This window comes from Meles meles, chromosome X (genome assembly GCF_922984935.1).
Source record: "Meles meles chromosome X, mMelMel3.1 paternal haplotype, whole genome shotgun sequence".
Taxonomy (NCBI): Eukaryota; Metazoa; Chordata; class Mammalia; order Carnivora; family Mustelidae; genus Meles; species Meles meles.
In genome coordinates, this window is record NC_060087.1 from 41,592,880 (window position 1) to 41,620,556 (window position 27,677).

Genomic DNA, 27,677 nt, shown 5'->3' on the forward strand with positions numbered 1-27,677 from the left:
ATAGGATTGATTTTTTGCAGGGTTTTTTTTTCTTTCCCCCGTCTATAGATGTGGGTGAAATGAACCTAAAATCTTCTTTTGTTATGTCTCTGTTTTTCTTACTAGGGTCTAGCCAGACAGGCTAATAGCATGAGTTAGGACTGTTCCTTCTTTTTCTATTGTCTTTATGGGTTTGCATGAACCTGGGATAAATAAAATTGGAATCTGCTTATAAAACTATCTGGGCCTGGTGTTTTCTTTGTGGGAACACTTAGCCCACTGCTTGTATTTCTTTAGTAGTAATAGCATTTTATTTAAGCATCTAACTTCCTCTGGAGTGAGTTGTGGTAAGTTATTTTTTTAAGAGATTTGTTCATTTCATAGACAAAATCTCTTAAAACTTGTTGGTATATGGTTGTTGATACTATTCTCCTTTAGCCTCTATGGTAATATCCCCCTTTTCATTCATACTGTTCGTATTTCGTTGTTCTTTCCCTGGTCATTCTTGCCAGAAGTTTGCCTATTTTTTGCCCCCCCCAAAACATATTTTTGGCTTTGCTGATGTTTTGTTTTATATATTTAATACTTAAGTTACTCATTTCTACTATTTATCTTTTTTCTCCTACTTTCTGCAGGTTTATTGTTTATTGTCTAATTTCTTAAGATGGACATTTAACTGATTTTGAGTGTTTTTATTATAGCTATTTAAGGTTAGAGATTTCCTTCAAAGCACTGTCTCTGCTGCATCCCAAATGTGGTGTCTTAACATTTAATTCTAAGTATTTTTAGATTTGATTATGATTTCTTCTTTAAGCCATGAGTTATTTAGCAGTGTGTTTTTAAAATGTTCAAGTAGGCAAGAATTTTTAAAAGTGTACATGTTAGTCTCATATCATGGTCTGTATGTTACCTATTATTTAAAATCTGTTTAGGCCTTATGATCTACTATATGATTTTTTGAAAAGCTTTAGTGTGTCCTTAAGAAAACTGTGAGTACACTCTACTTCCTGGATGCAGAACTTAAGCTTGTTCTCATTGTGTGGTTCAGTGCTTCTGTATTTTGTTAAATTTTTTGGACTACTTGACCAATTCGTAGTTGGGAGAAGCAGCATTAGAAGATACTTCTTAGATTTTAATCTGCCAGTTACAAGGGTTTGAAGAGGTCCAGAGCAACTGTCAGAGTTAGTCCCCCCTGTTTTTTCCCACCTCTTCACCAGCACAGGGTTTCTGTCCTGCCCTAAATTTACTCAAAGGAAGTCTGGACCAGAGATCTGAGTCCCAGCAGGTGTGGGAGAAGCACAGTTGTCTCAAGATTTAGGGTGGGGGAGAAGCAAGAGCAGAAATCCCAGAGGTTCCTTTTCTGTTTTATCCTCCCACACGCCCCCACAGGGACTTCTCATAGTTTCCCCTTTTCTTGGTGTTTTCCTTATACGGTCCCTTTGAGGTTGATCTTAGGCAATAGGGAACCAGCAACTATGCTGATTCGGTTTCTTGTTAGAGACCAAACTAGAATACTCTACCTTTTTTTTTTCCTAAGGTATGTTCATTTATTTGAGGGGACGGTCAGAGGGAGAAAATCCTCAAGCAGACTCCACACTCAGCGCGGAGCCTGACACGGTGCACAATCTCACAACCCATGAGATCACGACCTGATCCAAAACCAAGGGTCGCCTAACTGACTGAGCCACCCAGGCACCCCAGTACCTTTATATACATGCATCACCTGTAAAATCCTAGAAACAATTGCTTGAATACTTCTTTCTACATTAAACCTGTGTTGCCCCCTGTATTTTTCACTTTTTCTGAGGTATGGCACACTAACATCCAATCATATAAATCAGAGTAGTGTTTTTTCAAACCCTTCAGGGGGATAATAGAAAATTTTGTCTGTGTTGGGGGGCTTAACACAAAATCAGGGTAAATATTATTCGTGAAGCTTTTATTTCTTTGGTATGTGTCCATGTGCAAATACTCACCAGTAGGTGTACTGGGCTGTATTGAAGAATCTGCTAATGCACATGATAGTCCAAAACAGTCGGAAAACACTGACGAGAGAACTAGGCATCATTTTGGACCCACCCTTCTGCCTTACCTCCGACAGCCGTTGAATTACCAAATTGATGGATTCTACTTCCTCGGTATTTCTCAAATTTATCCCATCTTCTTCTAGCCACTGCCGACAGCAAGAGTCTCAGATCCATGCCCCACCTCCTTATTCTTACAGAGTAATCTTCCTGAAATACAAATTTCTCTTATTTAAAACCCTCCTGTGGTACCCTATTGCCCACGGATAACTTCCAGGCTTTGTAATATGGCCCCTGCCTATCTCTCTAGCTTCATCTGCCCCCATTCTAGTATCACTGGTAAACACCAAACCATGTTTGGTTTTCCTCATGTTCTCTGAAGAGTTTTATTTTGTTAATTCTTTCACTTTTGCCTGGTGTGGAAAGGGAGGATCCTTTACCCCTTCATGTTTTATGTGGTGAACTCCAGCTGGTTCATTCTCACTTTGTTAGTAAATTCTTACACCCTACCTCCTCCACCCCAGGTTTCCTTCCTCTGTGTTTCCAGAATATTCTAGGCATCTTGCATTACACAGCCGAGTAGGTTAGTGTTTACTTTTTTGTGGGAAAAGCTGGTCATACTCATGTTGGTGCCTGAGAGATTATCTGGCTCATATTGGGTGTTCAGATGTTGGTTGAATGACTGAAGATCTGGAAAGTTAAAGTGCCTTTCCAAGATCATGTTGCTCATAGGTGCCAGAATTAAGACTGGGAAACAAAGTGCCTCTTTTATCTCCCCATGCTACAGACCAGTACTCCTTCCAGTACATTATGTAAAACTGGATAAGTACAACATTTATTGTGCAATACTGAATAAGCCACTTTAAGTTAGTGATGGTTGGGATGAGTAAATTAACCTTTGTGAATAATCAAAATTTCACCTACTATATGGGAGTCTGTTGCTGGCACACGAATAGTTTTATATGAAATATAATATTTGCAAAGAGATAGAACAGTGCAAGTAGACTCCAATGTAATTTGGAAAAATTAACATGGCCTTTTTTTGACTCTTAGACGTCAGTTAGAATTTTATAATATATAATGTGACAAATTACAGGCATACCGCTTAAAAGGTTATGTGTGCTTTAGTTTAGAATATCTGAAGTTGGGAATGGTGGCATTTGAAGAATTGCCTTATAGGAAAAGCTTAATAAATATTTGAATCAAACTTGCAGATGGGAGTTATGCCATATAGTAATTCTTGTGCCTTCAGGTTCTTCCATTTTCTGTAGCATATTGCAGAAATCAGTCGGGGTTTAGAAACCAAGACCCCCACATCCGTTTATTGAAGGATAAAGAAATATATTTCAATCTGGGTATATTTCCACTTTCAGAAGTTTTAAAATTTTCACTCATAGAATTTAAGAAGCAACACAAATGAACAAAGGAAAAAGGCAGTCAGAAGACCGGACTCTTAAATATAGAGAACAAACTGGAGGTAGGTAGGGGGATGGGTGAAATAGGTGATGGGGATTAAGGAGGGCACTTGTGATGAGCACCAGGTGATTTATGGAATTACTGAATCACTACATTGTACACCTGAAACTAATATAAAACTGTAATGTTAATTGTACTTGAATTAAAAAAATTTAAAAAGTGAAACATCAGGAAAAGGGTCCGAGCTGAAATATTCCTTAATATCATCCAAAATGCTGTGTGCGTGAGAATTTCCCCAACTGTTTCAAAAAAGTGTTTCTATAGTTGGTGTGTTGAAACAGGATCCACACAATGCCCACACATCGTTTGGTTGATATGTCCTTGAGCCTTTCTTTATCACAGTTTCCTCTCCCTTTCCCTGCCCCCATTCTTCTTAACTACTGGAAGAAATAATTTGTGCTTTTCATTTTCTTACTATGTCGCAAAGTCGGTGAGAGTAGGAACTTATTATTTTAGCACCAAGAATTGTGCCTGGTACCCAGCAGACACTTGACTAATAGTTGTTGAATAACGTCGGTCATACTCAAGGCCTGTGTTTTGTCCCTGCAGGTTGATCCAAAAGACTACATGTTCAGTGGCCTGAAGGATGAAACAGTAGGTCGCCTACCTGGCCAAGTGGCGGGACAACAGTTTCTCATTCAAGACTGTGAGAACTGTAACATCTATATCTTTGATCACTCTGCTACGATTACTATCGATGACTGTACTAACTGTGTGATTTTTCTGGGACCTGTGAAAGGCAGTGTGTTTTTTCGGAATTGCAGAGATTGCAAGTGTACGCTAGCCTGCCAACAATTTCGTGTGCGGGATTGTAGAAAGCTGGAAGTCTTTCTGTGCTGTGCCACTCAACCCATCATTGAGTCTTCCACAAACATCAAGTTTGGCTGCTTCCAATGGTACTACCCTGAGTTAGCGTTCCAGTTCAAGGACGCGGGGCTGAGTATCTTCAATAATACCTGGAGCAACATTCATGACTTTACACCCGTGTCAGGAGAACTCAACTGGAGCCTTCTTCCCGAGGATGCTGTAGTTCAAGACCATGTTCCTCTGCCTACTACCGAAGAGCTCAAAGCTGTCCGCGTTTCCACAGAAGCCAATAGAAGTATCATTCCAGTATCTCGGGGTCAGAGGCAGAAGAGCAGTGATGAGTCATGCTTAGTGGTATTATTTGCTGGTGATTATACTATCGCAAATGCCAGAAAACTAATTGATGAGGTAAGGAGAGAGAGAAGAGAGACAGACACATACCCAGACAGGAACACACCACTGTCTGGAGAACTTCTATTCTTTGCACAATCCTCAAGTTCTAGTCCCTTGTCCCCTGAAGATATATCTGTAAGCTGATTGCTTGGGCCTCAAAAGATTTTCCCACAGAAACTTCAAAAAATATAAGTCAGTAAGCGTTTCTTAAGCACTTACTATGTGAAGAGTTACTTCTGTTGCCATAGTTCATCGACTGTAGGATGCACATTTGTTTTGCACATTTTTGCTTATCCGAAATGTGTCTTAAAACTGATGGCAACTTAAAGCTGATGACCTAGGGTATATGCTGGAGATGGAAACACATAGGCAAAATTCTCTGCCCTCAGAGAACTTCCATTCTTTCTAATGAATGATTTCCATGGAAGCTTACAAAGGTAGTATTGCACAGTAAAGCATGAGCTTATTTAGCTGGGAATACTTATTTGGAGTTTTAATTGGTTGGAGGGCAGTGGGAAAGACATTTAGGAGTATAGCTTTCGGCCGCTAGGGCAACTGTGAGATCCCCCTCCACAGTATTTCCCTTTGCCCTCTTACTACACGAAGGGGAGATTGGTGTGAAGGGGAGATTGGTGCATAAGAATGAGGTGGGAGCTGGATTAGCAGAGGTGGTGCACTCAGGAGCAGGGACTCGGCGAGTTTGGGACTAGAGAAGAGTTCTTCTAGCAGAAGCAGCTTCCACTGAAAAATAACTGGGGACATAGAGATGAGGCATTCCAGAAGCACCAGTTCCTATGTTGGCGGGCAGTCCAGTGTATTGGTCACCCATTAATCAGACGTTCTTCAGAAGGAGTAGCCTGAGGAGAGCCTCAGACTCTGAGGAACGAACTGAGGGTTTTAGAGGGGAGGGGGAGAGGGGATGGGTAACCCCAGTGGTGGGTATTAAGGAGGGCAAGGATTGCATGGAGCACTGGGTGTGGTGCATAAACAATGAATATTGGAACAGTGCATCAAAAATTAATGATGTATTCTATGGTGCCTAACATAACAAAATTTAAAAAAAAAGAGAAAAGAAAGTCAGACTTCCAGAAGTGAAAAAGTGAATGGAAAACTCCTCAAGTCTCCTTTTGAATGGATTTTTAAAAAAATTGTAACCCTTCTGTCAAAGGAAGATGATAGGGGGAGAAAAAACTTAAAATGATCTCCTCTCTATAGCTATACATCCTACAATGTCGAAAACCCATGTCTGAAATCTACAAAGTATATCCGAAGTCTGGTTTTTGAAACAACAGAAGCCAAAGTATAATTTGAAGACTGTGGTATTTTTGTTGTTGTTGTTCGTGCTAAGCTGCTGAACACATTGGTAAGATATAGAAAAAGCACTTCTGGCCTTTGAGCTATCTATCACATGTTAATCCAACATCTGAAAGGTCAGCATTTTCATTATACAGCATGGTGACTTAGAAAAAAATCTACGTACAGTTTTCAGACGATATAATTATTCAAGTTAAACTCCTTTTTGGTAGGAATTGAGAAGTGGACATAGGGAGTATTTAACATGTTTAAATTTTTTTTAATATTTTATTTATTTGACAGAGAGAAATCACAACTAGACAGAGAGGCAGGCAGAGAGTGAGGAGGAAGCAGGCTCCATGCGGAGCAGAGAGCCGGATGCGGGGCTTGATCCCAGGACCCTGGGATCATGACCTGAGCCGAAGGCAGAGGCTTTAACCCACTGAGCCACCCAGGTGCCCCATGTTTAAATTTCTAAAAAAGACATCAAACGAGCACTCTTTCTTCATGGGTCATCAGATGTTCTTAACCTTTTAATTTTTGGTGTCTATTGTGTGAAATGGCAGCGTTGTGTGCACTTGAAAACAACATGAGCAGGAAGGATAATGGTCTTTAGATGTCCTCCCGGATTACAAGATATTTTAAAACAAAAATGTAATGACAGCAATAGTAATAGCTAACACTTATGTAGTGTTAACTGTGTACCAGGCATTCTTACAAGGGATTTAAATGAAGTAACTCAATTTAGAAGAACCTATGCAGTAGGTGCATTTATTCCCCTTTTTACAGAGGAAAATGAGCCATGGAGAGAGTAAGCAACTTGCAAAAGGTCACTCAGCGTAAACAGCAGAGCGGTGATTTAAATCCAGGCAGTCTGGCTTTAAACCACAGTCTGAGCCCTTAAGCATGATGCTAATCTGCCTCAGTGGGAAAGGAAGGTTGACGAGGGCCTGGGGGAGCAGGAGTGTGACCAAAAGTGTGGGGAGTCAAGGCAGATACCACCCTTTGGCCTAGAAGGGAAAACCTTTGGCCTTTTGGGTTGGAGTTAGCCTGCCTAATTCTGAAAGCACAGAATTAAGGAATGGCAGAGAACAAAAAGAAGAAAATGCAAGTGCACACGAAGAGGGTATCAAAACATGCTAAAAGATCCCTCACTTACATACATATTAAAGGAGAGCTTACCTGTGTTTTCAGAAAAATGAAGCTCACGTTCCCAGGAAAAGATGCATAGGAGCTACTTAATACTGAAATGAAAAAAAAAAAAAAAAGAAAGAAAAACCCACCCAAAACTCGAGTCTTTCTCATATCACAACCTGAATACCTTAAGACAGCTCCGACTGGAACTGTGATTGCTGACTCTGGTTTCATTAAACCCTAGGAGTATCATAGAATTTTGTTTCCCATTGTTTTTATAAATTAAATGTATCATAATAGTTTTTTGAGGTAGGAAGTCCGGAAAAGCTGGATAAAGCAGAAAATACAGTCCAAAGGGAATCAAGAGAAGTTACTGGGCCTCAATTTTCTCTCCTGAAAATCAGATTTCTTGTTTCCTCTTAGCTACATCACAGATATGCACAGGACAAATTAGAGTAAAAGTAGTTTGAATTGGTTGGAAGTAACATATTGCATAATTTAAGTTGGGTAGTTAACGCTATTTTCAAGTCTTTAGAAGTAGAAGAACGTCCATGAAAAAGGAGTCTCCAGATAGCTGCAGTGAAATATCAAAATCGATCGAGTTTTGTAATTCAGTATTTGTTTTTAGGTAACAGTATTCTGAATTAATCATCTTTTGTCAGTTTATGTGTCTGACTATAAAATCAGAGGTAGTGAGCCATCTAGAAAATTAGAAACAGATAAAGGATGATTTCGGATATTTTAAGCAACTTTATAGTCATCACCTGGCAGTGGATGTCCATGCAGTTTTCTGCTACCTTTGTATGTATGTTTCTTTTTTCTGAGGCAGCACCCAGGCTTCTGAGAAAGGATTTGAGTTTGAATCCAATTTGAAGGAATGGTATGGGATAATGCAGCTGATTGGATAAAATACTATCAGCCATTAAAACTAATTTTATAGTGGAATAGCTGGGAAATATTCACAGTCAAGTAAGTGAAAATTTGTAGAATATTATATAAGTATCTGAATTTTTTTTAAGAAATCTAAGTCTGGAAAGATATATATACTAAAATGTTAGTAGTTGTGGTTATTCTTAGGAGTTGGATTAAGAGCAGGATTTTCTTTTCTTTTTGTGGTTATATGGATTTTACAATGAACATTTGTTATTTCTGTAGTGGGGGAAAAAGACAACTGGGAGGGTAAAAGGCATGTAACCAAATGGCAGTGGCACCTTTGAGTGGTAGCACCTTGGTTCCTATTTGTTTCTATTTTTTCATTTTTCAGGTGCTCTGTGTTGAGCGTATATGTTTGTTACTTTTATTCACTTATTTTTTATTGTGTTATGTTAGTCACCATACAGTCCATCATTAGTTTTTGATGTCGTGTTCCCTGATGCATTTTTTGCATGGAACACCCAACGCTCCATGCAGTCCATGCCCTCCTTAATACCAATCACTGGGCTCACCCATTCCCCCACCCTCTCAGTTTGTTTCCCAGAGTCCATAGTCTGTCATGGTTATACTAAAAAATCCAATAGGCTGTGCTAAAAAAAAATTAAGTGGTTGAATACTTTGCATTTTTAAAAACTCCTTTCATCATTATTTTAAAAATTAATGTATACTTATCATACAAAATGTAGAAATAAAGAATAGAAGTGTTTAAAAATCATCCATAACAAAAAAAAATCCTCTATAACATAGTATATCTTGAATAGTCTTTTTAGGAATACTCTTTCATTTATTTCATCTATTATCAGATTAGGTTCCAATCACAGTTCTGTTACTTGATAGTTGTCTGACCTTGACTAAGTTTCTTTACCACTCTGTGCCTTCATTTTCTCACCTATAAAATGAGGGTAATAATAGCACCTACCTCATGAGAGGGTTAAATGTGCTATCCATGTTAAGTGCATGAAACTGCGTGGCGCACAGCAGGGCTCCATAAATATGGACTATCACTATTGGGCTCTACTGTATATATTTGTATCATGCTTTCCAAAATTATTACATAAGCTTTTCCCCATTGTATTATTGGTTATGTTTAATGAACTGTGCTATTTCATCATGTGATAAATGTCCCCTAGTTTACCTCCTTAAACATTCTCTTCTCATTGGACAAATTAGGCAGTACACACTAATTCTTACCCAGAACCACCCTTCTGGAAAAATCTTGAATATATGAAAACTTCTCAGAGCAAAAGCCTTGGAAGGCAGCTATGCTCACCACTATACCACCAACGCAGAGCAAAAGCCTTGAATTAGAGGGATGATTCAAACAAAAATCAGCATGCTGTGTCTCATTGTATACAGAAAAATACTGGAATAGAAAAATACTGTTTTAATCTCAGAAGTTCATTTTAAACTCTAAATGAAATTTTATTTTCCACAGATGGTCGGTAAAGGCTTTTTCCTGGTTCAGACAAAGGAAGTATCAATGAAAGCCGAGGATGCTCAAAGGGTTTTTGGAGAAAAAGCACCTGACTTCCTTCCTCTTCTGAACAAAGGTACGTTCTGGATGATTGGTGTACTTGTGTGTTTATCCTCTTGACATGTGATTCGATCTGCTCTTGCCTTCAACATTTCTCTTACCTTGCTTTCTCTTTCTGGCTAGTTTTATGTTTTTTTTTCCTGTTACTATTCAAAAATGTCAAAATTTCACATCATTCAAAAATTCCTACATAACTAGGCATTGGGTTTTCTTTCCTATTTTGTCATCTTAATACTTAAAGTCACACTCGATTATTATGTATTTTTGTTATTTTAATTATTATTTTATTGTCGTTATATTATTATACTATAATGAGTGTTCCCTTCTCCCTGCCCAGAGTTACAAAGCACTTCATAAGGATTTTTTCTGCCTTCAGTGGGTTTTGACCATACTGGAGAGGAAATAAGAAATATAAATAAAATGGTATATAATTTTATGTATTGGATATGATTGATTAACTTCTCACACATAATTAGAATTTTTTCCCCAGTGGGAAAATGCCACCAACAAATCTGAGATACTGGAAATATATCTGCAAACAGAGGAACTGGAATTCATGTGCCCTCTGGAAGGGTTACATCTGTCTGTGTGTGTTTGAAGGTCTACGGATTCTAGAGGATAAAGTTCTGTTTATCTGTCAGAGCAGGGACATTGTTTGCTCAGGGTTCACCAGGCTTTTCTTTACTGGCCTGAACAAATACGTAGAGTAATACACAATGCTGATTGAGTATACCCTAAAAAGGTGGCACCTCTGCATTTACATGCTTTTTATGTATGAATTATAATCACTGCAAAACCTATATGAAAATGGTGGAGGAGGGGCACCTGGGTGGCTCAGTCAGTTAAGCATCAGACTCTTGATTTTGACTCAGGTCATGATCCCAGGGTTGTGAGATTGAGCCCCACGTCCAGCTCTGCTCACCGGGGAGCCTGCCTGAAATTCTCTCCCTCCCCCTCTGCTCCCCCATGCTCTCTCTCCCTAAAATAAGTAAATATGTCTTAAGAAAAAAAGAGAAAACACTGGAGGCTTGTTGGGATCATTTTTTTTTAAGATTTTTAAAATTTATTTATTTGACAGAGAGAGAGAACACAAGTAGACAGAGAGACAGGCAGAGAGAGAGGAGGAAGCAGGCTCACCTGCGGAGCAGAAAGCCTGATGTGGGGCTCGATCCCAGGACCCTGAGATCATGACCTGAGCCGAAGGCAGCAGCTTAATCCACTGAGCCACCCAGGTGCCCCTTGTTGGGATCATTTTAATAACTAATGCTGGGTATGACTCAGCCATTTATACAGTATTTCATATACCTTTGTGGTTATTGCAGCAGTGTGAAGGACTTGCTCTATCCCAGTGTGTGAATCTCCTGTAGAATAGATACTGGAAATTTTGACCTGGCTCCTTTTTTTTTAATTGAAGTATAATTAACATACAGTGTTATATTAGTTTCAGGTATACAATGTAATGATTCAACAATTCTGTACATTTCTTGGGGCTCATCAAGATACGTGTACTCTTCATCCCTTTCATCTCTTTCATCCCTCTCCCCACCCACCTCCTCTCTGGCAACCACCATTTTTCTGCATTTAAGAGTCTGACTTTTTCGTCTTTTTTTTCCTTTGTTTTGTTTCTTAAATGCCACATATGAGTGAAATCGTATAGTAGTTGTCTCTCTCTGGCTGACTTATTTCACTTAGTATTATACCGTCTAGTGTCATCCATGTTGCAAATGGTAAGATTTCATTCTTTTTTATGGTTGAGTAATATTCCATTGTATGTGTACACACACACACACCCCACCTTCTTTATCCATTCATCTGAAGCTGGACATGGCTTGCTTCCATAACCTGAGTATTATAAATAATGCTGCAGTGCACATAGGGGTGTATATATATCTTTTCAAATTAGTGATTTCACTACAGTATTTGTCTTTCTCTGACTTGTTTCACTTAGCATTATACGCTTTAGCTCCATCCATGTTGTTGCAAATGGCAAGATTTCATTCTTTTCTATGGCTGAATAATACTCCATTTTACACACACACACACACACATCTTATTTATCCATTCATCTGTTGATGGACACTTGGGCTGCTTCCATAATATGCCTGTTGTAAATAATGCTGCTGTAAATATAGATATGCAGGTATCCCTTTGAATTAGTGTTTCTGTATTTTTCAGGTAAATATCCAGTACTGCAATTACTCATTGTAGGGTAGTTGTACTTTTAACTTTCTGAGGACCCTCGATATGATTTTCCACAGCGGCTGTACCAATTTGCTTTCCCACCAACAGTGCATGAGGGTTTGTTCCTTTTTCTCCACATCCTAAGCAGTACTTTGTTATTTCTTGTTTTTGATTTTAGCCATTCTGACAGGTGTGAGGTGATATCTCATTGCGGTTTTAATTTGCATTTCCCTGATGATGAGTGATATTGAGCATCTTTTCGTGTGTCTGTTGGCCACCGGTATGTCTTCTTTGGGAAAATGTCTCTTCAGGTCCTCTGCCATTTTTAATTGGGTTATTTGTTTTTTTTTGCTGCTGAGTTGCATAAGAGCTTTATATATTTTGGATATTAACCCCTTATCAGATATCCATTTGCAAATTTCTTCTCCCATTCAGAGGTTGCCTTTTTTCTTCATTGCTTTTGTTTTTCTTGCCCGAGGAAACATGCCTAGAAAAATGTTTCTGTGGCCAATGTCAAGGAGATTACAGCATATATCTTCTACTACTTTTATGGTTTCAGATCTCACCTTTAGACCTTCCATCCGTTTTGAAATTATTTTTGTGTGTGGTGTAAGACAGTGGTCCAGTTTTATTCTTTCGCGGGTGGCTGACCAGTTTTCCCAACACCAGTTGTTGAAGAGACTGTCTTTTCCCCATTGTATATTCTTGCTTCCTCTGTCACAGATTAGTGGACTTTGTTAGTATGAGTTCATTTCTGGACTCTATTCTGTTTTATTGCTCTATGTGTCTGTTTTGGGGCCAGTACCATACTGTTTTGATTAGCTGCAGCTTTGTAGTATATCTTGAAATCTGAGATTGAGATACCTCCAGCTTTATTCTTCTTCTTCAGGATTGCTTTGTCTACTCAAGATCTTTTGTGGTTTCATACAAATTTTAAGATTATTGTTCTAGTTCTGTGAAAAATGTTGTTAGTATTTTGATAGGGACTGCATGAAATCTGTAGACTGCTTTGAGTAGTATGGACATTTTAACAATCCAGGAGCATGGCATATCTTTCCATTTGTCTGTTTCATCTTCAATTTCTTTCATCGGTGTTTTATAGTTTCCAGAGTACAGATGTCCTGGCTCCTTTGATACTGTTTTGACATGGGAGCATTCTGATGGATCCTTGAAAACAAGCCTTTAAACTCTCAACAGGTTTCAGAAATTGAGTCCAGTAATAAGTGTAATGGACATCCTAATGTATGTGATTAGGGAAATAGGTATATGAGTAAGTGTGAATTAATGATTTATGGGCTCATGCAATGTTAGTGAAGTGGTTTCATAGAAACGCTCCAACCCCAAATACAATACCTTTGTTTAAGTAACACAACATTCTACATGGAGGAAGTAAAAGTAGAACTAAAAAAAAAGTAGGGGCGCCTGGGTGGCTCAGTGGGTTAAGCCTCTGCCTTCAGCTCAGGTCATGGTCCCAGCATCCTGGGATGGAGCCCCGCATTGGGCTCTTTGCTCAGCAGGAAGCCTGTTTCTCCTTCTCCCTCTGCCTGCTGCTCTGCCTATTTGGGCTTTCTCACTCTCTTTGTCAAATAAATAAGTAACATTTTTAAAAAAATTTTAAAAATAGAACTAAAACCAGTGGGCAGATGTTACAGGAATTTCAGCAAATAAACATCATATAATTTATTAAAACCAGAGATATCCATAGGAAGTACTCAAAAACTAAGGAGGTCATACCAAAAGGTCACAGGGGCAAGCTTAAATCTGATCCCTTGGTCAAATTTGGGATAATTTAGGCATCACAGAGGATAATGGAGGGAACTGATTTAACAACAGAAATCCATGCATCCATAGTGATAATAAAAAAGGGGGGGAGGAGGAAATAAAGGAAAGATCTTTTGCTCTTTACAGAATACTGTGAGCTAATAAATGTAGAAGGAATGATAGACTTTGGAAATCACCTTCTTCCAATCTCCACAGTAATCATTAATTCCGGTAAAGATTATCAGTGGATGCTAAAACTACTGGGGTAAAAGTTGCTAAGAAATAGGATATTTGCACATTCTCATTCAAAGGGGAAATGTACCTTTGCAGCAGAGATTTAGTGATCATTCTCCTCAAACTTAGCATCAGTGAAGGCAGGGCAGCCTGACATTATGTTCCTACTGATGCAATGCGGTAAGAAATACACGACATCACCTTTGAAGTGTTCTTCCCCAAAATACTTAATTTGAGTCTAATCAAGCTAAGACTTCACTCCTATTATATCAGAAAGAAAGGAAATTTAGAGATTTTGAATAACACTATCATGTCATTGATAATGATGATTCAGGAAATGATGACTCAGATCCAAAAAGAAGACATTCTACAAGACAACTGGCTAGGACTCTTTAAAATCTCCTGTGCCTCAGTTGTCCCATATTAGAATAGGAATGATGATAGTATTACCATTCACCTCAGTTGTTATGAGGATGAAGGGAGCTGACATTTTTTTAAAAAAGATTTTATTTATTTATTTGACAGACAGATCACAAGTAGGCAGAGAGAGAGAAGGGAGGAAGCAGGCTCCCTGCTGAGCAGAGAGCCCGATGCAGGGCTCCATCCCAGGACCCTGGGGCCATGACCTGAGCCAAAGGCAGAGGCTTTAACCCACTGAGCCACCCAAGCACCCTGTATAGTCTTTGTTTTAAAATCTAGTTTGATATAAGTATGATTACTCCAGCTTTCTTTTGACATCCATTAGCATGATAGATGGTTCTCCATCTCCTCACTTTCCATCTGCAGGTGTCTTTAGGTCTAAAATGAGTCTCTTGTAGGCAGCATATAGATGGATCTTGTTTTTCTATCCGTCCTGATATGCTATATCTTTGGATTGGACCATTTAGTCCATTTTCATTCAGAATGATTGTTGAAAGATATGAATTTAGTGTTACTGTGTTACCGGTAGAGTTGGTGTTTCTGGTGTTGTTCTCTGGTTCTTTCTAGCCTTTGTTGCTTTTAGGGTTTTTTTTCCCCTCCACTCAAAGAGTCCCCCCTTAAAATTTCTCACAGAGTTGGTTTAGTGGTCATAAACTCCTTTAGTTTTTATTTGGGAAACTTTCTCTCTCTTATCCAAATGACAGCCTTGCTGGATAAAGAATTTGGGGCTGCATATTTTTTACCATTGAGCACGTTGAATATTTCCTGCCATTCTCTTCTGGCCTACCTATCTGTGGAGAGGTGTGCTGAGAACCTGATCAGTCTTCCCTTTTTCCCCTTGCTTGCTATTTGTACGATTCTTTCCTTGTCTGTGTATTTTGTGAATTTGACTATGATATGCCTTGACGAACATCTACCATCTTGCTGCTTTTTGTTCCATTTGTTCTTTGTTTCTTGTTACCTCTTCTTCTGTTTAATTGGGCATTTTTTATGATTCCATTTAATCTCCTCTATTATTATTTATACTATTTCTAAAACTTATTTAATGGTCACCTTAGGTTTTGCAGTATGTATGTTTAAATAATTTGAATACATCTTCTAAGAATAACACTTTATCTGCTGCATATAAGGACTTAATAACATACTCTCCAGTCTTCCATCCCATTCCTGTATTGTTGTATATTTTACTATTATATATGCTATAAACACCTAAATACCTTGTTAATTTGTTATAGCTTTGTTAATGCTTTAAACTGTTATTTTCAGGGCAAAGTTATTTTGAGTGTCCAACTTTTGATTTCAGCTCGGGTCATGGTCTTGGGGTTGTGTGATCGAGCCCTGTGTCAGGCTCCGTGCTTAGCAGAGAGTCGGCTCGAGATGCTCTCCCTCTCCCTCCATCCCTTCCCCTACTCCTGCACTCGCTTGCTGTCTCTCTCTGTCCCTCTCTCAAAAATAAATAAATCTTTAAAAATATCAAATAGTCGCAGATGACATGATTCTTTATATGGAAAACCCCAAAGACTCCACCCCCAAACTACTAGAACTCATACAGCAATTCAGTAACGTGGCAGGATACAAAGTCAATGTACAGAAATCAGTGGCTTTCTTATACACTAATAATGAAAATACAGAAAGGGAAATTAGAGAATCGATTCCATTTACTATAGCACCAAGAACCATAAGATACCTGGGAATAAACCTAACCAAAGAGGTAAAGGACCTGTACTCGAGGAACTACAGAACACTCATGAAAGAAATTGAAGAAGACACAAAAAGATGGAAGACTGTTCCATGCTCTTGGATTGGAAGAATAAACATTGTTAAAATGTCTATACTGCCTAGAGCAATCTATACTTTTAATGCCATTCCGATCAAAATTCCACCGATATTTTTCAAAGAGCTGGAGCAAATAATCCTAAAATTTGTATGGAATCAGAAGAGACCCTGAACTGCTAAGGAAATGTTGAAAAACAAAAACAAAACTGGCGGCATCACGTTACCCGATTTCAAGCTTTACTACAAAGCTGTGATCACCAAGACAGCGTGGTACTGGCATAAAAACAGACACATAGACCAGTGGAACAGTGGAGAGCCCAGATATGGACGCTCAACTCTATGGTGAAATAATCTTCGACAAAACAGGAAAAAATATTCAATGGAAAAAAGACAGTCTCTTCAATAAATGGTGCTGGGAAAACTTGACAGCGATATGTAGAAGAATGAAACTCGACCATTCTCTTACACCGTACACAAAGATAAACTCGAAATGGATAAAAGACCTCAACGTGAGACAGGAATCCATCAGAATCCTAGAGGAGAACATAGGCAGTAACCTCTTCGATATCAGCCACAGCAACTTCTTTCAAGATATGTCTCCAAAGGCCAAGGAAACAAAAGCAAAAATGAACTTTTGGGACTTCCTCAAGATCAAAAGCTTCTGCACAGCAAAGGAAACAGTCAACAAAACAAAAAGGCAACCCACGGAATGGGAGAAGATATTTGCAAATGACAGTACAGACAAAAGGTTGATATCCAGGATCTATAAAGAACTTCTCAAACTCAACACACACAAAACAGATAATCCTATCAGAAAATGGGCAGAAGATATGAACAGACACTTCTCCAACGAAGACATACAAATGGCTATCAGACACATGAAAAAATGTTCATCATCACTAGCCATCAGGGAGATTCAAATTAAAACCACATTGAGATACCACCTGACCCCAGTTAGAATGGCCAAAATTAGCAAGACAGGAAACAACGTGTGTTGGAGAGGATGTGGAGAAAGGGGAACCCTCTGACACTGTTGGTGGGAATGCAAGTTAGTGCAGCCACTTTGGAGAACAGTGTAGAGATTCCTGAAGAAATTAAGAATAGAGCTTCCCTATGACCCTGCAATTGCACTGCTGGGTATTTACCCCAAAGATACAGATGTAGTGAAAAGAAGGGCCATCTGTACCCCAATGTTTATTGCAGCAATGGCTACGGTCGCCAAACTGTGGAAAGAACCAAGATGCCCTTCAACGATGAATGGATAAGGAAGATGTGGTCCATATACACAATGGAGTATTATTCCTTCATCAGAAAGGATGAATACCCAACTTTTGTAGCAACATGGACGGGACTGGAAGAGATTATGCTGAGCGAAATAAGTCAAGCAGAGAGAGTCAAGTATCATATGGTCTCACTTATTGGTGGAGCATAACAAATAACATGGAGGACATGGGGAGATGGAGAGGAGAGGGAGTTGAGGGAAACTGGAAGGGGAGATGAACCATGAGAGACTATGGACTCTGAAAAATAACCAGAGGGTTTTGAAGGGGCGGGGGGGGTGGGAGGTTGAGGAACCAGGTGGTGGGTAATAGGGAGGGCACGTACTGCATGGAGCACTGGGTGTGATGCCAAAACAATGAACACTGTTATGCTGTAAATAAACAAATAAAAAAAAATCACTACAGAAAAATGGAAAAAAAAAATAAAATAGTTATTTTTAAGGGGATGAAGAGGTACAAACTTCGAGTTATAAAATAATCACAGAGATGAAAAGCAGTATAGCATAGGGAATATAGTCACTAATATTATAATAACTTTGTAAGGTGACAGATGGTAACTACACTTATGGTGAGCATTTTATAATGTGTATGATTGTTGAATCACTATTTTTTTTAAAGATTTTATTTATTTATTTGACAGGCAGAGATCACAAGTAGGCAGAGAAGCAGGCAGAGAGAGAGGAGGAAGCAGGCTCCCTGCAGAGCAGAGAGCCCGATGCGGGGCTCGATCCCAGGACCCTGAGATCATGACCTGAGCCGAAAGCAGCGGCTTAATCCACTGAGCCACCCAGGCGCCCCTGAATCACTATTTTTTATACCTGAAACAAATAAAATACTGTATGTAAACTATACATCAATGAAAATAAAAATCTGAAAAACTCACTTATTTTAGAACAATTAAAAACAGATCATATTTTACTAGAGGTTTTAGAGCAGAGGAATGTCATGGTCCATTTAAAATGTAACTTCTACTATGGGGAAGCAGAGAGAGCACCTGGGAGGCTTTTGCTGTCATCTAATTGAAACGTGATAGTGACTTATTCCGAGGTCACGTTAGATAATCTAGAAGGAGGGTATTAGGACATCTAGGAATCTTTTTTGTTTACTTCAAAATTTCAGTTTTTCATGACAACTCAAACATTTAGATATTTTTAAATTTAAATTCAGTTTAGTTAACATATAGTGTATTAGTTTGGGGAGTAGAATTTAGTGATTCATGGGTGGCATACAACACCCAGTGCTCATTCCATCAAGTGCCCTCCTTAATGCCCATTCCCCAGTTTCCGCATTCCCCAACTCACCTCCCCTCCAGCAACCCTCTGTTTGTTCCCTATTGTCAAGACTCTCTTAAGGTTTGCCTCTCTTTCCTTTTTTACCTTACTTTATTTTTCCTTCCCTTCCCCTATGTTCATCAGCTTTGTTTCTTAAATTCCACATGTAAGTGAAATCGTAAGACATTTGTCTTTCTCTGACTGGCTTATTTCACTTAGCATAGTAGCCTCTAGTTCCAACCACACTGTGGGAAATAGCAAGATTTCATTCAGTTTTGATGGCTGACTAATATTCCATACCTCATCTTCTTCATCCATTCATCTGTTCATGGATATCTGGGTTCTTTCTATATTTTGGCTCTTGTGAACATTGATGCTGTAAACATTGGGGTACATGTGCCCCAAAGCTACTGCAAATTATTTGATAAGATGGTCATGCTAAAATACTTTTAAAAAAGTTTACCAGTGATCTTTATTGACCTCATAGTTCAGCTTGAAATAATCACAGTAATTGTAGTCAGCATCATTATACAAGTAGGACTGCTTAAAACATGCATTGTCAGCTACTGTAGGTTTTTTTTAAATTTAGGATTATCTACACATGTTCATCAAAACTGATACACTTGTCTGCCTTTTTTTTAAAGATTTTATTTATTTATTTGACAGAGAGAGATCACAAGTAGATAGAGAGGCAGGCAGAGAGAGAGAGAGGGAAGCAGGCTCCCTGCTGAGCAGAGAGCCCAATGCGGGACTAGATCCCAGGACCCCGAGATCATGACCTGAGCCAAAGGCAGCGGCTTAACCCACTGAGCCACCCAGGTGCTCCACTTGTCTGCCTTTTTTGTTGGTGTTTCTATATTGGTAAATTATTACGTCACTTCCTAGAAGTTCATCATATTCTATTTAAAGAATAACAACCAAGTTGGGGCACCTGGCTGGCTCAGTTGGTAGAACATGTGACACCTGATCTCAGGGTCCTGAGTTCAAGCCCCGTATTGAGCATAGAGCTTACTTAAACAAGCAAACAAACAAAGATGACTATCAACCAAGTTACATGCATGGGTAATTCCACCAAATTGTGTTCCTGAATTCTAGATTATGTTCTCTCTATAGAATACAGGAACTTTCAGTAAAAAATGTTTGACTGTTTGACTTTAAAAAATGTATCTATTGTATTTCCTTGTAGTGATCCTGAATAAAAGCATGCTATATTCTACCTTAAACTTTCCACTCTCATAAAAACTGAAAACCCTACTTTTATTAGCAACTTTTTCTTTTTTTTTATTCCAGTCTTAATCTTCTGTCCCTTGCTCATTTTATTTTTCTTTTCTTTTCTTTATTTGGCAGAGAAAGAGAACAAACACAAACAGGGGAAGTAGGAGAGGGAGAAGTAGGCTCCCTGCTGAGCAGAGAGCCTGATGTGGGGTTCGATCCCAGAACCTGGGTTCTTGACCTGAGCCAAAGGCAGCCGCTTAACGAACTGAGCCATCCAGGCACCCCAGGATCCAACTATTTTATTAGGAGTTGCAAAATGATCATTTTCTAACCATGTCACTACCTCTATATATGTTAATTGATGTTAATGAAACTTCTCTTATATACCAGAGCTCTTGGGTTAACTTGAAATATGCTTCATATCAGAAAAGCTGAATAAACAAAAGAATTAAGTATCAGTTTTCAGAATAATGAATTGATGTATTAGCAACCTGCAGTGGTGTCCAGTGAATTTTGTTTCTCTCTTCTAAATATCATTTTGAGCCCATGAATTTTTATATATTCAGTATGTTTTAATAAATTGCAGTCATTATTCCTTCCGATGTCCATGTCTCATCTTTGGCCATTGGGAGCCCCTTCAAGCTGAATCCTATGTCCTTTTGGTACAACTGTATTGGCCTTTGATAGCTTCCTGCTTTTTGGCTCAATAAGATATTACAGGTTAATCTTATCCATTTCTTGCCCCAGACAGAGAATCAAGCATTTTTCTGAGAAAATGTTCCCTAATTATCTTCTTTTCTTTATACAGCACCTATCTTGATCTCAAGTACACTGTGATCCTGAAAAACTCATACTTTGTTCTCTGTATCTAATCGTACAATTTACTGTTACATGTCATTCCTTTTCTGTATTTGTTGTTTATGTGAAATCACAAACCCTCAGTTCTTTTGGTGCCCAGTGCAGAGTGATCTTCTCCCTTGTTCTTGTGTCTTGTCCTATGGCACATGCCTACATTCAACTTAGTATTTCGTATTACTTAACCTTAGAATTTCATTCTTTAGTACTTCTTAGTCTCTGTTGCCCCATGTTTGTTTAATGGGCTTATGTCTTTTTTTTAAAGATTTTATTTATTTATTTGACAGAGATCACAAGTAGGCAGAGAGGCAGGCAGAGAGTGAGCGAGGAGGAAGCAGGCTCCCTGCCGAGCAGAGAGCCCAATGTAGGGCTTGATCCCAGGACCCTGGGATCATGACCCGAGCTGAAGGCAGAGGCTTCAACATACTGAGCCACCCAGCCACCCACTGGGCTTATGTCTTTTTTCAAGAAATTAATCATTTTCTAGAGGTTAGGATTACTTTAGAAGTTAAAAAGCAAATCTATTAAGGAATATAGTGATAACTGAATAAATATTAATTGAATTGAAGGACATATTTTGCTTGGCTAACCTATGGCCACATTTACCAACAACTTGACACCGGTAGTACCAATGCTATATTTAAATCTAAGCCGAACTTAATCATAAATCTTTACACTAGAATTTAAAGTACAGGTGGTTTAAAAGTATTCAAATTAATGTATAGGAAAGGAGGCACAAATATCCTATTCAGAGAATAAAAACTCAGTCTTTGGTTCTAGAATTTGCTGTAAGGCACACTCAGGAAAACCATTTTCAGATGGTCATTACCTCTGGTGCCTGGCTTCAATTCCTGCTCGGCTTAGCTTCATTATTGGTGACCCAGAACTTGGCTGTTAAGTAGGAGAATTGCAAGGAAGACAGGCTGCCCGGCAAAACCTACTTATGATACTTGAATTGCTTTTGATCTTATTTGTCATCTTATCAGCTGCTTTTTGTACTGCTAAATGAGTGGACTTTTTATGGCTTTTATGGAATGAAAACCAGAAAAGTCAGAGTATTTACAACACTTTAAAATGTGACCGTAGTCCTGTAATAACACTCAAGTTACCCATCATAAGATGAGACTGTGTTCATTTATTGCATGATTACAGTTGGAAGAAGTAGCAAAAGTGACATATCCCCATCTGTCTACTTCCTTCTTCTTTTCTTCTTACACCCCAGGGAAGAGACTAGAGATTCTTTACAATATAAAGAATAAAAAGATAAATTTCAAAATACATTTGGGGGCACTTGGGTGGCTCAGTTGGTTAAGCATCTGACTCTTGATTTCAGCTCAGGTCATGATCTCAGGGTGGTGAGACCGAGCCTCAGTTCGGGCTCTGCACTGGGTGTGGAGCTGCTTAAGATTATCCCTCTCCCTCTGCCCCTCCCCACGCTTTCCTAAATAAATAAGGAAATAATTTGTATTCATATTCAGACAACACTTCTTGGGTTTGCTTATAGGTCCCGTTATTGCCTTGGAGTTTAATGGAGATGGAGCTGTAGAAGGATGCCAACTTATCGTCAATGAGATATTCAATGGAACTAAGGTACAAGATTTTATTGATTATTGCTATTTCAATCAGACCTTTCATGTCGTTTCCTTTTCTTTACAATTAAGTAGTACTTTTATCCCTGTAGCTGCTTGGAATTAAAAAAACAGATCATGATTTTTAGAATCTATGGTAAACAATTGGTTTTTCCTTGCCAAATTAAAATTTTAATTGCTTAAAAATTTACAAAATAAGAATCTACTAATTGAGCTTTGGTTTTTCCTTGCCAAATTAAAATTTTAATTGCTTAAAAATTTACAAAATAAGAATCTACTAATTTAAAGATTTTTTTTATTATTTGTCAAAGAGAGCACAAGCAGAGGGAATGTCAGGCAGAGGGAGAAGCAGGCTCCCCGCTAAGCAAGAGCCCAATGTGGGGCTTGATCCCAGGACCCTAAGGTCACGACCTGAGCTGAAGGCAGACACTTTACTAACTGAACCATCCAGGTGTCCCAAGAATCTGTTAATTTAAAAACCTCCAATAAGACATGAGTTTCTAAAGTAAAAAGTCTCATTCAATGTCTCTTTAAGTTCTTCCTTTTTTGAAAACTAGTGTATGTTGGAAAATGTTATATTTCTAAGATTATATACCTTAGATGGATGATCCTCTTGCCCACTGTTCATTTTTATTTGCTTCAGTAATGCTTCATCAAACATTGAAACTGGGGGTGTGGGGGGGGTGCCTGGTTGGCTCAGTCAGTTGAGCATCCAGTTCTTGATCTCAGCTCAGGTCTTGATCTCACGGTTTTGAGAACAGCACAGAGCCCATTAAAAAAAAAATGAATTTGAGCTCTATCTAGAAGTCATTACATATAGGTAGTTTCTAGATATGTTGTTGGGGTTGGTGTTTCTAAGAACTTCAGACTTTAATAACTTAATAGAACTTAAAAACCAAACATGAGTACTGAATGAGTATAGATATAACTAATAATTTTTTGGATAAATATCTGAGATAAAATTTCTGGTTTTGTTGACTGACTTGGCTAATAGTTTCTTAAATTTGCCTAATTTGAAGTACTTTGCCTTTTGTCTCATTTTATCATCCCAGCAGTACTAAGGGGAAGGGCAAATATGATTAGGTTGAATAGAAAAGGAAGCAAAGAGAAAACAGTTCTATGATTTGGAGATTTTAAATCTGAATGAGTCAAAGATGATCTAATCCAATGTTCTCATTTTACAGGTGTGTAAAGTGAGCCCAGAGAGGTTTATTGAATGAATTGTCAGCATCATACAGCTAGTTTATGATAAAGCTAGAAGAGAGTCCAGGTCTCCTCTAATTCGTGGCTGACATTTGTAAAAACGATTTTTGAAGGGTTCTACTGAGTACTGCTTTCATGTTTAGCAGATAGTTCATTTAAAACTAGTAATATATCTTTAGCAGCTTTAAAAATGATAATCTCAAGTCTTGCTTCTCAGCCTAATGAGATTCTTATTAGGAAATAGAAGAGGGGCGCCTGGGTGGCTCAGTGGTTTAGGCCGCTGCCTTCGGCTCAGGTCATGATCTCAGGGTCCTGGGATCGAGTCCCGCATCGGGCTCTCTGCTCCGCAGGGAGCCTGCTTCCCTCTCACTCTCTCTCTCTGCCTGCCTCTCTGTCTGCTTGTGATCTCTCTCTGTCAAATAAATAAATAAATAATCTAAAAAAAATAAAAAATAAAAAAAGGAAATAGAAGAAACTAAGAAGTCTTTAAATAAACTTCTCTATACAGTAGCTTTCATAATACTGACTCTCATATATTTAAAAAACAGTAAAATTCCAAGTGTGATAAAGTGTAACAGAAATATTATGAAAGCAAAGACCTTGATTATATCCTAAGTGCTTTTAAATGAGCTCAGTTTACATTGTGGCTACTGAAACTATATTGTATAGATTCTACAGAATATGATTAAATATTATATAAATGGTATACTTGAATTTCTTTTAATAGGAAGCTTGTCATTATTCTGTGGACAATGTGGGCTTTGAAATTTGGGGATTACTGGTATTTATTTTTTGCTTCTTTTGTATTTAAAATAGATGTTTGTATCAGAAAGCAAGGAGACAGCATCTGGAGATGTAGACAGCTTCTACAACTTTGCTGACATACAGATGGGAATATAAAGTGCAGTGTGGAACCAAGGACTTGGTATTAAGCCCTTTTTAATTTGTGTATTAGCAATGGTTTTTTCTAATGATGAAACTGTTAATGATTATTTTTTAGTAAACGGTTGAATACTGCATCATTTACTTCAGGTTCAAAAATTGTTTTGGGATATGTGGTTGGCTCAGTCTGTAGAGTATAGGATTCTTGATCTCAGGGTTGTGAGTTCAAGCTCTGTGTCGGGCGTGGAGCCTACCAAAAAAAAAAAGTTCATTTTAAATTCAGTGGTTTTACTCAGCTTAAAAACTATTTAACCTACTTCAATAAGGTTGTGGTTTTGTTTCTCTGCTTATGATATCATTATTAGAAGATAGAAATGGCTTACAGGTCATGATTTTAATCCTAATTATTCTTTTAATTCTCTAAGAATTTAAACTTTCCTCAGTGCTCCATATTGTTTGAGAATACATTCCATTGTTTCTCTTCTTTTTTTATCTAGAGATTTGTTACTAGCTGATCGTTTAGAATGAACCTCTGCACATTTTTTTCATGTAAACATAGCCAATTAAGTAATTGCTTCCTAGTTGCATAATGTGGCAAATGAGATTTTGTACGCAGAACTGATAATACTTTGTAAATTGAATTTTTTTAATTAATAGGGATTTGATACCCAGTTTTTCAATTAACTCTACTAACTGATGTTGGTATAGCTGTTTAAAGACTACTTTGTGAGTAGACGATTATGTGAATAAATTCCACACCGTTTAGTTTTTTTAACGCAACTGCTAGGTGACTCTTCTGCTTCCTGGTAAGAAAAGGTGTATGCAGTACTTCAAAGTATAGAAGCCTGATCACTGGCAGGTTTCAGAAAGGTGAAGTCACCAGCTCTTGTGGTTTATCAGGAGAATTGGAACAAAATCTTGTGACATTTAAATGTCATGAAATGCTTAGGCATGATGATAAGCTAGGCAGATTATTTTTTAAAAAAACTAGAGAAATTTGATTTCCAGCAGATACACCATTCATCAAGTAATGTTCAAGCGTGATGAAATTGTTTTTGGCTGCTTTAAAGCATTATTTCCCAAATCAAGCTGACTGTAATAATTTGCCAGGAATCAAAGGGAGAGCTACTTATTTAAAAACCCACATCCTTGGACCCAGTCCCCAGATACACTGATTCATTCTCCAAGGGGAACCTGGTTGTGAGGAGTTTGTTGTAACCTAAATTAATCAGCTCAGAAGATGTTCACTGGGCGATCTGGAGAGAAGGGACTGAACCTGCCATGTACATTGTATGTAGCAGCTAATAGGAAATTAGCTTTCATAGGTCTATTTTTTAAAGGAACCTTAAATTTAAATCTATTTTGGTAAAACCAAGACTGAAGATAGCCACTTATAGAAATCCCTCTTATGATTGTTACTGAAAATGTATTTTCATGTGTAAACTGCTTTTGAATATATCAGATTAATTTATAACTACTATATTGAGCTGTGTGTTGATGTTCAGAAATAATGCATTCAAAGACTTTTCACTTTAATGTGGAAAATTGACTACCTACCCTGTGTCTGGCCTCGTGCTAACCATTAGCTTTGTATCATTTCAGTCAAAATTTTGTAAGAGCACTCTATACTGCATAATCAACCTCTTCTTTAAATCAGAATGGTTTCATGAGATGCAAATAAAACTTGGTGACAGATTTAACATAATTTTAATCATGATTTACAAATAAGCTTTGTAATTAGTGGTCAGAGGGCATTAATTTTTTCCACTGTTAAGCTAAATTAAATATATTCCTTCTGATTTTGATTACATTATTAAACCCCATTATTCACACTAAAAGTAATTGCTGTACTTTATGTTTTTCAAAAATAAATACAATGTTACACAAAGCTGTAAACTGAGTTCTTTATTTTATCTATAGTATTTTAGCAAAAAACTCAGGAATACAGCATATAAGGGAGATGTTAATTTTAAGATAACCACTATATTTAGTATCTATTAACCAAAGCCCAAACTTTTTCTTCAGTTGGATAAGAGCTTTTACCCTAGTTTAATTTGTCTTTAAGGACAGTCATTTGGCTTCTGAATGTTTGAAAAGATTTTTTAAAATAAGTAGTGCTATGGTTGTTGTTTCTATAATTCCAAACTTTGATAGTAATTGTACCACATTTCATTTTTTTAGTAGCTTTTGAAATCATGAACATTTATTAGCAAGGACAAATTAGTAATTTTATTAAGTTATACATGTTTAAATGTTAGCTTATTTCTCTTGTGTTATTAGTACTGCTGTTTTTACTTCTGTATATTTCTGTCTAGCTTTTGTATGTAATTTATATGTAGTGTTTATAAAACGTGATTTGTAATAAATGTTGTTAAAACAAAAATGGCTGGGATGCCTGGCTGGCTCAGTCGGTAGGGCACGCAACTCTTGATCACAGGGTCGTGCGTTCAAGCCCCACGCTGGGGGGTAGTTTATTTTAAAAAATAAATAAATAAAATGAAAACGGCTTACCACTTAATTTTTGAGGTACGCTTCTATAACATTCAGCTACTCATACATGTGCCAAGATTTGATCATGGCACAAATTTTTTAATGACAAAAGTAAAATAGAAATTTCTAATCTCATGTTAATGAGACGTGAGCTGTGTGTGTGTGTGTGTGTATACAAAACACTCTAGAGTAATGCAAAGGTAGTAGAAAACTTGTTTTTAATCTAAGGAATTTCCAATATAATGCTTCCCTTGTTAAAAGATACATTTTATTATGATTGAATACTGGAATACTTACTAAGATTAGACGTTTCTCCCATATTTAAGAAAATAATGAATTTTTTATGATATAATTTCTTGCAGGTATATACAAATGGACCTTATTTATCAAATTTACCAGCCATTTGTACCCAACCTCTCCATCTACTAGCCCATAAATCAGAAGTACTGAAACTGCAGCTTGGTTAGTTTTTTAAATAAAATCAGAAATACTGAAACTACAAATTGGTTAATTTTTAAGTAACATTTGCTATTATTTTTTTCTATGCATGAAGCATTTCCATGTACATTTAGAGCATGAGGGGGAAATAGAGATGTACAAAACAATATAAAAATTCCTTTTCTGTTTATTGGATAATTCTTGCTGTGCTGAGTTTAAAATTTATTTTTCTCATCTAAAAGGGACATGTTTAATTTTGTTCTCTGTAGAAAGAAATGATATTGTAATTTTGTAATTAGGTATGATTACTCATTCAAAATCCAGTCTAGAAAATACTTATCCTTTAAAAGCCTAACACTAAAAAATTTGAATTTTTAATCATGAAAACCTTTTTTTTCTTTTTCTTTTTTTTTTTTTTTTGGAGAAAATGGAGTAATTCACTGTTGACTTGGTTTTCGTTTTTGATAGATAGTGTTGGAGGGAGTCAGCAATCAGTCCTACACAGGAAG

General features: G+C 37.6%; 1 protein-coding gene across 2 annotated transcripts in view; it reads left to right on the forward strand.

Moving 5' to 3' along the window:
* The window catches only part of RP2 (RP2 activator of ARL3 GTPase), a 49,451-nt gene extending 22,248 nt beyond the window's left edge, over positions 1-27,203 (forward strand). The window contains exons 2-6 of one of the 2 annotated variants that reach the window (XM_045996441.1): positions 4,029-4,694; positions 9,475-9,589; positions 22,071-22,156; positions 24,175-24,283; positions 27,093-27,203. In XM_045996441.1, the coding sequence (XP_045852397.1) occupies positions 4,029-4,694; positions 9,475-9,589; positions 22,071-22,156; positions 24,175-24,258 (951 nt within the window). In that variant the 3' untranslated portion in view covers positions 24,259-24,283; positions 27,093-27,203. Of the gene's footprint in view, positions 1-4,028; positions 4,695-9,474; positions 9,590-22,070; positions 22,157-24,174; positions 25,946-27,092 lie in introns of those variants that run through there. The other variant, XM_045996440.1, reaches the window with a different exon arrangement.
* Positions 27,204-27,677: the final 474 nt, after the last annotated feature.